The sequence below is a fragment of the Myxine glutinosa genome, chromosome 7 (genome assembly GCF_964187855.1).
Source record: "Myxine glutinosa chromosome 7, kmMyxGlut1.1, whole genome shotgun sequence".
NCBI classification, from domain to species: domain Eukaryota; kingdom Metazoa; phylum Chordata; class Myxini; order Myxiniformes; family Myxinidae; genus Myxine; species Myxine glutinosa.
In genome coordinates, this window is record NC_136267.1 from 69,658,033 (window position 1) to 69,671,502 (window position 13,470).

The 13,470-nt window shown below is 39.2% G+C and overlaps 1 protein-coding gene across 1 annotated transcript in view; it reads left to right on the plus strand.

Moving 5' to 3' along the window:
* LOC137431314 (neogenin) overlaps positions 1-13,470 on the plus strand; it is a 343,015-nt gene that overhangs the window by 137,905 nt on the left and 191,640 nt on the right. Inside the window, exon 7 of the mRNA XM_078782693.1 lies at positions 4,591-4,702. Within this exon, the coding sequence (XP_078638819.1) occupies positions 4,591-4,702 (112 nt within the window). The remainder of the gene's footprint in view (positions 1-4,590; positions 4,703-13,470) is intronic.

A 13,470-nucleotide genomic window follows, 5' to 3' on the forward strand; every position in this document is an offset into this window, starting at 1 on the left:
ATTAGAAAGAGAGTTGATTTGGTCATTACACTGAGAAAAAGCTTATCTTTCTAATATTAAATTTGACAAGTTTGCATGATCTATTTGTTGCATGATCTATTTGTCATTCAATTTGGACAACTTTATTTGTTTCATTTATTTATTTCACTATTTAATTAGTTGATCCAGGAACGAATAGTAAGTCCACTTACGAGAGGCATTCAAAAGCTTCCACAAACAAGATACTCACAAAACAAGACCGAAAGTCTAACAGCGGCGTAGCCGGGCTTGTTTTTATACTTTAGTTGAAAATAGACGTAATGACGTAACGTGACACAAAACTGCCGCTACTTTAATATATAGAAGATATATTTTAACCTCTAGTAACTTTGCAGTCACTACGAAGGGATTAGTGTTATGATTACATTAATTTTAATATTAACATTACATTATCATTATTACGAAAATGATATTACTACATAAAAAACGAGGCTAATTCCTTACTTCCGCAGTTACACCGCTTATCATTGATTGATGAACCATACACCGCTTCAATCCATTAACTTTCCATTCACGACATTGGGATTAAAGTGTTATGGTTATATTTACTATATTATTATTACGAAAACAATACTACTGAATTGATACACCACTATACTAAGAAACCTGGGCTTAATTTGTCCGAAGCGGTCTGAAGGTAAGGCATGAAGCCTAGGCCTATAAGTACCATATTGTTGGAAGACCCGTAACGCCAATGCTTTCGATATTTGATGGTCATTTTAACAATTCGTTTGTGTTTCACACTGAATGAAAAACGTCAAGGTAGAGCATGGCGATTGTGATATATGCAGGTTCGACGATATGTTCGGCCTGAACGAAATTTGAATTAAAATGACGGCGTGCAGAGTCATCCACCATACTGCTGTAATGACATCAGATAATCACATCACTGATCACTCTATCATGTGACCAGATCCTCAGCTCTGATTGGTGTACGTTTGAGGGGACATACGGACGGACAAACACTGTTCTATACGGCTTTGCCCTAAGGGCTACGCCGTAAAACCAAAGTGTTTTTTTTTTCTTCAAAATACAAGTTCAGTAAATCCAACTGATTTGGCCTAAATCCCTTAAATATTCCGTGGGTTACATTTCTGAAAAGTGCAGCGAAATCCAAACCGCAAAAGTTAATGCTTAAACCTCATGGGACATAAGGGATTAGGTTCCTGGACTTTTTTTGTGTACAATATTGAGGCTCGTGTAAGAACTAACATTGATCACAAAAAGACAAACTGACACATAAAACATATGATAACGGGAGCGGGAGACAATATGGAGAGCAGGGACATCGGGAGATCTGTGGGAGGGAGAGGGCTTGGGGGGAGGAGGCATGGGAATGTGGGAGAGGTAAAAAACAAAACACATGCACACTGCTCGGACTTCCAGGAAAGAAGTCAGTATTTCAAAAAAGTGGATCTGGGGTGAATTAACGGGGGTAGAAAAGATCAAGGTTTTGGATGGGGGAAGATGAGAGATTTGGTGAACAGCTATTTTAAAGACCTGGAGGGAGGAGTGGGATTGAAAAGAATGAGGGACTTTGTTCCAGAGGCGGGAGAAAAGAGGCATGAAAGAGTGAAGGTGAACAGAGAGTCTTGATTTTTGCAGTTTAACCATAAGAGGGTTGCTGGCAGATCTTGTGTGACCTGTAGGAATATTTGGGGGACAGAGCACAGACAGAGCTGGGGGAACAAGGCAGGAGAGGAGTCGGTAGAAGACAGAAAGACCACCAACCTGCCTGTAGTGAGTGAGTGAAAGGCCCTCGGAGTTAGCTACATCGCGGGAGATTCCAATGATTCTGAAAGCTTTGGTTTCAACAGCGTGAAGCCGAGCTAGGTGTGAGGCAGGAGCACTGGCCCAGATGGAAAACAGTATTCCATTGAGCTGGGGATGAAAGCCTTGTATGTGGTGAGGAGCTCAGGTGTGCCAAGGAAGGACTTCGCACGACGGAGGATGCCCAGTCGGCGACTGGCTTTGGAGGCCAGCTTGGAAATGTGGTTTTCCCAGGAAAGATCATGGCAGATAGTGAGACCCAAAAGCTTGAGTGACAGAACTTCTTGGAGAGGATTGTTGAGAAAGTAGATGGGAGGGTTTTCCAGTCGGTCTTTTCGGAGAGACATAGTGAGAGTGTGAGATTTGTCAGCATTGAAAGACATGTTCCACTTGTTTGACCAGTTTGTGATTTTGTCCAGGTCTGCAGAGAGTGAGGAGGCTGCAGACTGACGATCTGAGGGATGAGGTATGGAGCGGCAGAGAGTGGAGTCATCAGCAAATCGATAAACTTAGATAGACTTAGAGCAAATGTCGAGGAAGGTAGGTGGCAACCAAAATTCAACATATCACAATTGAAATCACAGAGATATAGACAAACAGACAGACAGGGCTGAAAACATAACCTATGTCCACCTTTGGTGGCGGAGGTAATAAACATGTAAAATAAATATAAAACATGCAATCATTTAAAATATAAATATAAAACATGCAATCATTAAATAAACATGTAAAATAAATATTAAACATGCCATCATTTCAATAAACATGTAAAATAAATATAAAACATGCAATCATTTAAAAAATAAATATAAAACATGCAATAATTTAAATAAATATGTAAAATAAATATAAAACATGCCATCATTTAAATAAACATGTAAAATAAATATAAAACATGCAATTATTTTAAAAAAATAAATATAAAACATGCAATCATTTAAATAAATATGTAAAATAAATATAAAACATGTCATTATTTAAATAAATATGTAAAATAAATATAAAACATGCAATCATTTAAATAAACATGTAAAATAAATATGTAACATAAATATAAAACATGCAATCATTTAATAAATATGTAAAATAAATATAAAACATGCCATCATTTAAATAAAATTTAAAAAACCACCTTTTAGAGGCCATTTTCCCCCAAAGAGCAGGGGTTGGCCCTTTTCGGGCACCGTGGTCCCCTTTTTGAAGCAATGTTTTATGGCCGGATGCCCTTCCTGCCGCCAACCTTGTTGGTCGCCTCTTGCGACACACAGGGAATTACCAGTGAACTGGTACTCAATTTGCCGACCTCGGAAGGATGGCAGGAGGAGTCAACCCCCCTGGCGTTAATTCAGCGATCGACCGGGATTCGAACCCAGGATCCTAGGATCCCAAGCCGGCACCCTAACCGCTAAGCCAACACCAACACCATCATTTAAATAAACATGTAAAATAAATATAAAACATGCAGTCATTTAAATAAACATGTAAAATAAATATAAAACATGCCATTATTTAAATAAACATGTCACATAAATATAAAACATGCAATCATTTGAAAAATAAATATAAAACATGCAATCATTTAAATAAATATGTAAAATAAATATAAAACATGCCATCATTTAAATAAACATGTAAAATAAATATAAAACATGCAATCATTTAAAAAATAAATATAAAACATGCAATCATTTAAATAAATATGTAAAATAAATATATAACATACCATCATTTAAATAAACATGTAAAATAAATATAAAACATGCAATCATTTAAAAAATAAATATAAAACATGCAATCATTTCAATAAACATGTAAAATAAATACAAAACATGCAATCATTTAAATAAATCTGTAAAATAAATATAAGGCATGCAATCATTTAATAAATATGTAAAATAAATGTCGGATAGATATAAAAACACAAGACTTAAATATTAAAAACATTATAGTCCTGCTTGGACAGGAATGTACGGGATGACATTCTCTCCCAGAAGAATCCCGCCTCGTCGGCATTAAAGACCTGCTCCGGCCAAAACCCCTTCTTCTCAATCGGTTTCCTGTGCTGTGTCGGGGTAGCTCTCCACAGCAAATGATCTGCTGATGCTGCTTCCCAGATAACTTGATGTTATGGAGGCCGACTCTTATTCTTCATGGATGCCTCGTGGAAAGTGTTTGTAGATATGCAATGCCCAGTTCACTCAAGGGCACTTTGTTCTGCATTCTGACCTCGATCCAAACATTAAGGGCTTTTTCCATCCTTTCACTATTACATTCACTGGACTGGAATGACACTTTAACACTTTGGGGAGCACTTTAACCACCCATGTGGATGCACACAATGACTCACAACTCAGCGAAAACACTGTGAATGGTCAAAATTATACCCCGTGATCACTAAATAGGAATACAGAGAAGTTGGCTGCGATTGGTCGAAATTGTGAAAGCGAAACCCGTGATATTTAATGGTTTACTGCATTTAGAATTCGGAATAAAATATATAAATGTATCTTTAAATTATAAATATGCCTTGTAGTTTTTTGGTGTCTTTATAGTTGGATGTACCTCATTTGCCTTTAGAAAACTGGAATGACTGGTTGTGCTGAGTGCTTTCTTCTAATCAGAAACCAGGAAATCCATGCAAAGTATCCATGCTTGCACTTGATTCGAAGAAATTGTTTAGCCTGCTCAGCCTAATCTTTCAAAAGCAATGTTGCTTCAATGCCTTTGAATTATATCTGTGCCAATTGCGTTCATCTATGCCTCTCGTCATATCCTCCTTAGAACAATAACTTGCACATCCTTGGCTTGATCAAATCTGATGAAGGGATTTATCAATGCATGGCAAAGAACGAGGTGGGAAACGTGCAAGCGAGCGCTCAGCTTATCGTGGAAGGTAAGAGTTTCACGTGTCTTGTTCACACCTTGCACACTACTCACGCCGCATGCACCACATTTATTGCACCATACACCACAGTTATTGCACCATACACCACTTTATGCATTTATGCATATGGTTGTGCTTTAATACTTCTTCGATTTTCTATTCTTAGTCGTGATTTAGTCGGAAAAGAGGAGTTGGAAAATTGTTGATGTTTTGAGCCATGCAGTAATATTTATGTTCTCAAAGTTGTGTGGAAGCAGCAGGTCGTTGTCTTGAAGTTGTTGTCAAAGATAGGTTATGCAGAAGATTTTTGTTCTTTTCTTGAGGGAGATGAAGTGTTTGCCAAGTTTATAGCTTTGAGAGTTTGTAAAGGGCATCGGAGGCATTTGAAAGCGAGTCTGTTCGATAACTTTTTGTCGACCTTTCCAGTGCATCTCTGCAGCTTTTTTGTGATCGTAAATGATGCCAGGTTTTGCTTGCATGTCAGTAAGTTGTCGAGTTCAATGTGCAGCGCAGAATTTCTTTTCTTCAAACAGAAAACACGTGCTCATTCTTCGAGGTGTTAAAGCTTATCGTGATAAAGAATTCCTGTTCGGCTTAAGGCATTACCGTGCACGCTATTGTAACAACTGCTTGCCTGGTTTTGCTGCGATTCAAGGCAGTCTGCATGTAGCTGTGACGGCCGCCGCACATGACAACTGTTCAGTGGCACCACCATTTACCACTAGAGGAAATGGAATGCAGTGTGAGCTGTACGCACCATACTTTTCTTAATATCTAAAGCCTGTTTACCAAATTATAGCTGGCATTGTCAACTTTCAACCTTAGTGACAGTTGTACAGCAAAATTATAAGTTTAGATTCTGCTAATGAAGTGTTATTTGTATTAGTGCTGTTTTGTTACATTCTTTCTTGTTGAAAGATTGGGGGGGGGGGGGGGGGCAGGAATAGGAAGGGGAATTTTTGAAAAAATCTCTAAAATCATGTACAGTCACGTGAAAAAGTAAGTACACTCCATGTAAAGTTTTGCCTTTTTCAACATATTTCAACATACAGCTATTTGATCTTCATTTCAACAATATTGACAGATAAAGGTGATATAATATAAAAAATATCATGAAACATTTACATTTTGTAGTCCATTGTATAATTTAAATAAACATAAATGCAAATTTCGCATGTGGAAAAAGTAAGTACACCCCTACATTTATCACTGCTTCAAATACCTAAAATTAGAATCAGGTGCACCAGTTCAGGTGCAAATGATTAGAACATCGTTAGAGAGGATCTTGGAGGAACCTGTCTTATTTAAACCTCAGACATTTCGTTTGGTTTGCTCTTTGTTGTTGAAGTGTGCGGCGTCACCATGCCTAGATCAAAAGAGCTCTCTGAGGCCTTCAGAAAGAGGGTTATAGATGCCTACGAGTCTGGGAAGGGATTTAAAAAGATCTCCAAACAATTTTAAATCAATCATTCGACTGTCCGGAAGATCATTTACAAGTGGAGAAGATTCCAAGCAACTGCCAACTTGTTCAGGCCAGGCCACCCTAGCAAGTTCAGCTGGAGAGCAGACCGCAAGATGCTGAAAGAAGTCTCTAAGAACCCCAAAATGTCATCACAGGACCCACAGGTAGCTCATGCCACTGTTGATATCAAAGTGCACGAGTCTACCATTAGAAAGAGGCTGCACAAATTTGATCTACATGGGAGGTGTGCCAGGAGGAAACCTTTGCTGTCCAGAAAGAACATCAGGGCAAGACTAAAGTTTGCCAATGAACACCGAGGCAAAGACCAGCACTTCTGGAACAATGTGCTCTGGACAGATGAGTCAAAGGTAGAGCTATTTGGCCACAGTACCAGAAGACATATTTGGCGAAAACCAAAGACAGCATTTGATCACAAGAACCTGATACCAACTGTAAAGCATGGTGGTGGAAATATTGTGGTTTGGGGCAGCTTTGCTGCATCAGGGCCTGGGCAGCTCACCATCATAGAATCCACTATGAATTCTTCATTGTACCAGAGGGTGCTTGAGGATAATGTGAGGCCATCTGTCAGAAAGTTGAAGCTCAACCGAAGGTGGACCTTGCAACATGACAATGACCCTAAACATACCTGTAAATCCACCAAGGAATGGTTGAAAAGAAAGAAATGGAGGGTTCTGGAATGGCCAAATCAAAGCCCGGATCTAAATCCCATCGAGATGTTGTGGGGGGATTTGAAACGAGCTGTGCATGCAAGAAACCCCTCAAACATCGCACAGCTGAAAGAATTCTGCATGGAGGAGTGGGCAAAAATTTCTCCCAGTCGATGTCAGAGACTGGTAGACAGTTATAAGAAACGCCTACTTGAGGTTGTTTCTGCCAAAGGGGGCAATACCACCTATTAGAGCCAAGGGTGTACTTACTTTTTCCACATGCGGAATTTGCATTGATGTTTATTTAAATTATACAATGGACTACAAAATGTAAATGTTTCATGATATTTGTTATATTATATCAACTTTATCTATCAATATTGTTGAAATGAAGATCAAATAGCTGTATGTTGAAATATGTTGAAAAAGTCAAAACTTTACATGGGCTGTACTTACTTTTTCACGTGACTGTATTTATTTAAATTTAAGTATATACTTGAACACTGCGTAATTTATAAAACAAAACGTATGGTATGAAAAACTTGATATTTACCACACATCAGTACATGAAAGAGTGTGCAAGTAATTTTGCAAACACCTAGAAATTTAAATTCATAAATTGCAACAGGGATGACAACTTTTGGATTGTCCCTCTTTATTGGTGGATATTGTCCTGTGTCTGTTGTCCAGTATGGTACTTATAAATGTCTTTCCTTGTGTGGTGAGAGCATGGACTCTTCTTCCTCTGTTTATAATTTAAAAAAATTATCTATAAAAATATAGCGATTTATTTATTTATTTTTCACTCAACTAAGCCTGCTTGTTGATGGAGCTTGTGCACATAATACATTCAGGCAAGGACATTATAAGTCAATGGAAAATTTAAAACAGAATATTTGATTTTAATCTGGGGACCCAAAGTTCTGAGTGATGAAACCTTCCATTGTTATACAGCTTAGAATTGGTGGGGGGTGGGGGGGGGGGAGGGGGGGCCAAGAGTAAGAAATAACCATATTCTGGTGAGAGTTGAATCAAAAGCAGAATGATGACATTCTGTGTGTTTCATGCTGTGCAGAAATATATAGGGAGGGGATTCATAGCCATGTGCATCGGTCAAGTATAAGCAGTCAGAACAAATTGGACAAGCTTGACAGGAGGTTGCGGTGGATGTGCCTGTGGAGGTGATGCTGCATGGATACACTCGATAGATAAATAAAGAGGCCAATTAAAGCGGCCCATGAGCTATGCTCGTTCATCTCAGACTCTCGTAGTCAGGCACAGCTTTATCTTCCCTTTTGCCTCGTCGGCACTTCAGTGGCTCGATGGAAGCACCCTTGCAGACCTGGCTGCCTTTATTTCATTTGTGCTCATTGTGCATTCATCAGTCCTTCCTGTCACTGTGTGTTTTGTGAAGCGTAAAGGTGCACTTGGGATGAAACGTAGTCTGCACGAAGCTCTGTCAAAACAGAAAACGCATTGTCCATATTTTCCACTTTCTCCCAATATCATTGCAACTGGTGGAATTGTTCCTCTTCCTCCCTCCCTATTCAACCCCATCTTCCCTCTCTCTTTGTACTCTTCTTCTGGGATCCTTGTAAAATATTTCTCTCTATCTTGCTCTCTCTCACTCTCTGAGTAGATGGCTCTATGTTTGTTGAGTCTTCTACTGTTTCATTTTATGCTTTCATGCCATGTGTTGTTCACTTTTGTCATGTGTTGTTCATTCTGACATATTGTCCTCATTTTTAAACTCCTTTCTATTTCCAACTATTGCTTGATTTGAACTTTAACACTTCATCACAATTTGATCATCTGTTCAGCAGAAGCATTTTTGTTTTGATTCCAATTTATATTACAATGCTTATCTGGACTAAATGTTGCATCCACCGATTTTTATTTAATATATTGATTTGTTGATTGAGGGTTAGAGTTAGGAGTTTATGTAACCGATCTTTTGCAAGAACACAAAGCCACTGGACACTGACATTTTCTGTTATGACCAGTAGAGATCGTCTTTCTTTGTTTGGCCATTGTTCCAAAATTCCTCTCTGTCTGGGTTTCTCCATTCTTGATGCTTGTCATTTTTGACTGTTTGTCCTGTCTTGTCTTCTTGTCTCCATCTGTCATTTCTTCTCATCAGCTCTCTGGTTTTATCTCACATTGTCCCTTTTCTAATTCCATCTTCACCGACTGATCTGCAAATTCTGCTCTCTGCAGTGTACCACTCTGACCCCTCCCCTCCCCCTCCTCCCCAACATCCCCCAACCCCCAAATCGAGTTCAACCTCTACGGGCCAACTCCATTAGTCACTGTCAAACCCTTGTCTTTCCCAGCAGCTTGTGTATGACCGTGCCTGAAGCACTGCATGCTTGCTAAGCATCACACCGTCGCTCTTTCGCTGAAGTCAGCATGAATGAATTTTTCTAGAAATATGTTGTAAATAAATAATTGTGTTTCCAAAACAAATGGAGTGCTTTTGGTTTGTAACTTTCATGGGTTTTGAATATAATGCAGGAAGCATGTTCCATGCCGATAGAGACAAATGGGGTTTGACCTCAATGTGATTGTGTGTACACAAAAGATCTTTGCTCACGATGCGTACTTTTATCCATTGGCTGTGTAACCATTCATCAGCCACAACATGCATGGGCTTAGTAACATGTCGGAAACAATGTATGCCCATTATGCTATTATATAAATGAAGATCGTAAATGATAATGCAATAACTCATACCTCATGCTGCAATGAGCGATTTATAAAATTAATGTAACATCGTTTTCCTGTAAAAAATTATTAGGGCAACAACTATTGGTTATTCCTTGTAATACTCCAAAATCTGATAATGCACGCACACCCCACCCACCATATCTTCCACACTAAACGTGTCTCTGCAGCAGTTTATTTAATTTTGTTATCCAATTAGAAGGAAATTTCTATAACATTAATTTTACATTTTATATGTCGCTCTTCATTCGGATCCTTGCTTGTTTTATTCTCAATCTTTTCAGGCTTCTGTGTTTTTTTTAATCCTCCATTTTTCTTATTCTTTTCTGCTTTTATTTCTATTCTTTGCAAATCCCATTTTTATATAATTTTTTAAAAATTATATTGTATTGTACAAAATTGTTATTTGGAAATTCTGAAAAAATTTTTTTGGCTGCTGCATTGTTTTTCTCATTCTTTGTACTAGCTTTATGATTGCATTGGAGAAATTCAACATCGAAGCTGGTGGGATAGCCGAGAGGTATGCACACTCACCTTTGAGCTGTCTAGGCTAGGATTGAATCTTGACCCAGTTATAAATTGTCACCCTGATGTTTCACATTCCGAGTGATCCATCAACGTGTACGCCATCCATCAGGAGGATGGTAAGCCGGAGAACCTGTCCTCCAGCATTGGTCGTTGGTGGAGGGGAAAGATCCCACGGAGCCTTCCCAAAGAGTAGGCGAGTTCTCACCAGAACTCTTACGATTGCAAAATCCTGTTACAGTCAAACATCTGGCATGGCGAGCCAGTTTCTGAAGAAATTGGGCCAGAATCGTTCCGTCCGGCCGATCCCGCAAGCTGGGAATTGTCGTGGCCCTTAAATATTTATATGAAGAAGGAGAAACTCAACATTGAGTTGAAACTAGCTTCTGAATTGCGTCTTTTCTGATTTTATTGCGTGGTTTTGTTCTCCAGTCATGTCTCTACCTTTGTATGTCTATACTTTGAGGCCACTACCTTCCGCATGGTGATTCCATTGTTCTTAATCTATGCTTTGGTCTCTTTGTCATGAAGGCCATCTTTTTTACACCAGACTATATTTTGACAACTGTCAAATCTGTCTTGTGATATAATTGGTGAACCATCCTTCCCCACTCACCAAACAAAGATATTTTGTACTAATAATTGCAATTATTAATTATAACCTTTTCACTGTTTCTTTTCCATTTCCATTTATATTTCCTGGGTGCATGCGCAAGTGCTGACGAGTAAGACTCATCCCATGATTAAAATTTCTGACCAGTGACAGTATTGCAGTAAAGACGTTTTATCACCGCATTAATTATTGTAGTACTAATTTTCATTTGCACTATCTCTTCATGATCATTGTTTATTAACTGCTTACTAATGCAGGCACAGTAAGAGCATTTCCCATCCTATTATCCTCAAAAAATAACTATTTAAAAGATACACACAGCACACTGTATATCTTTAAACACAATCATCCAATTCTTGCACTTCTGTGAATCCCCAAGCTGCCCACACCATCGTACTTGTTCATTTATCTCCCAAATGCTTCTCAGAGTGGTTTTGCAGGATGTGAGCAAATCAATTTGCACCAGTAGCAGCCAACGGGGTGTCAGGAAAGCCAGGCAAGCCTAACGGACATGGATGGCAGGAACCTAAGTTGCACCGATGCTACTAGTGACTGGGATGTGTGCGTGAGGGGTGGGTGGTATATAATGTGGTAAGACGTGGACTGATTGAGGGGAGTGAGAGATGTCGAGGAAACACTGTCTTGCCCCGTTGAGGTAAATCCCTGTAAATTATGACTGAACCAAGATCTGAACAAGACAACAGAGGCGGATCAACAAAATTGTGGTAGAGGTAGTATAAGAAGAGCAGCACGGAGAGGTATAATTGCTTGGTTGATTAAATGATTCCAACAGTTTTATGGTCCATTGACTCTCTTATTGGTGATTCTCCTTTACTATACCTGAAAAGCAATATTTTTAGTTATTATTTGGCATGGCTCTGTACACGATCTCTGAATACCTGGCATTGTGCCTTTTACCTCTGTTTTATTCGAAGATGACGTAGAAATGTGTGTTTATAAACCACTTTGATTGACATTATGTTAATGACTCAATCATCACAAAAATTACTTATTTATTTACAGCCACTCAAATATATGTATAAAAAAAGACATTGTAGCATATAAGTATTTACAAAATGAAGTCGAAGCATGTAAATAGTTACAGATAGAGACCATAGTATATTTAACTATAAAAACCCATCAAGGCATATTCGTACAGTATTTACAAAATGAGATTGTCGAAAAAGAAGTTTATAAAACGAGGAAGGAGCAAGTAGGTACAGTATTTACAAAATGAGATCTCAGCATGTAATTATTGGTAAAAGTCCATTGTATCACTAAATAAAAAATTGGAATTGCATTAGAATTTAGAATTGGGATTCTGATCAAATATATAATGATAACTCTTTTTAGAAATGGCAATTTTTTTTAGAGACCCCAAAATTAGCACCCCCTCCGCACTCCCCCAAACCCACACCTCAAAAAAAACCTTTTTTTAAATAATAAAGGTAATGATTAAAAATGTTAGTGTATAATTTTGTGTGTGTGTGTGTGTGTGTTGGTGTGTGTGTGTCAGTGTGTGTGTCGTTGGTTGTTACCTCCAAATGCGGGTTTCAGGAGGTGGAACGGGGCCTCGATGGTTTCGATGTATCCACCTTTGCATGTGTGTGCGTGTATATATACATGTGTGCGTGTGTGTGTATATATATATATATATATATATATATATATATATATATATATATATATATATATATATATATATACAGACTTGGCATTTAATATGGAATATTTTTTTTTTCTTGACTTGGGTTTACTTTCTGAACTCGGTATATCAATCTGGTGAGTTTCTTTTACACTTTGGTGATTTATTTGTTAAAATAACCATGTCACTGATTGTCTGTCGCAGCAAGAAGTCAACAACAGGATTATATCACAGGTGGCGCGGCAAAATGTACGGACAGGTGCATTTGATGATTGGCTTCACAGTCGGGTATACAAGGGTTGTTGCGTTCTGCATTAGATTGCCATGGGGAATGGAGAAGATTGTCATGGGGACCGCAAGGCTAACCCCCGCTCTGGCAGGGAAAATGGCCTTTAAAATGCATGTTGTTGTTGTTGTTGCGTTCTGTATTAGTGGAAAACAACTGCTGCACGTCTCCAAAAGTTATTGCCGCTTCCTCTGGAGATGGTCCGTCAACTCGACAATGCTGTTTGTCATGGAGTGGTGGCTTTACGAAATTACGGCATGAAACAGCGTGCTATTGCTCGGCAGTATGGCATCACTCAAGGTCAGGTGTCAAAGATCCTGAAACGAAATGCTCAGAATGGTGTCCCTACTCCAATAGCGAGGCCAGGACATCCCCGCAGAACCACAAGGAGGGATGATCGCCAGCTGCACCGGTTAGTCCGCAATGGCCGTACCAAGTCAGCTAATCGGCTTAGGGCTGAGTGGGAGCAACTGACAAATGTGCCTGTATCCAGAAGGCTAGTCAACCAACGACTGGTTCAAGCAGGCTATCATGCCAGGCGTCCCCTGAGAAAGCCACGCCTGACCAGACAACACCACCAGCACCGATTGCAGTGGGCCAGAGAGCACCGTCAATGGCAGCCAGGACACTGGAATCACGTGACCTTCAGTGACAAGTCTAGATTTCTGGTCTATCGTCAAGATGGCCGCGTTCGAGTGCGCAGACAAGTGCATGAAGCCTACAACGAAGATTGTATAGTGCCAAGAGTCCAAGTTGGAGGTGGTGGGGTGACCGTTTGGGCTGCTTTTCATGCAGGGGGCAAAACTGACCTGGTTGTTCTGAATGGAAACCTGAACCAGTTCAAGTACAGG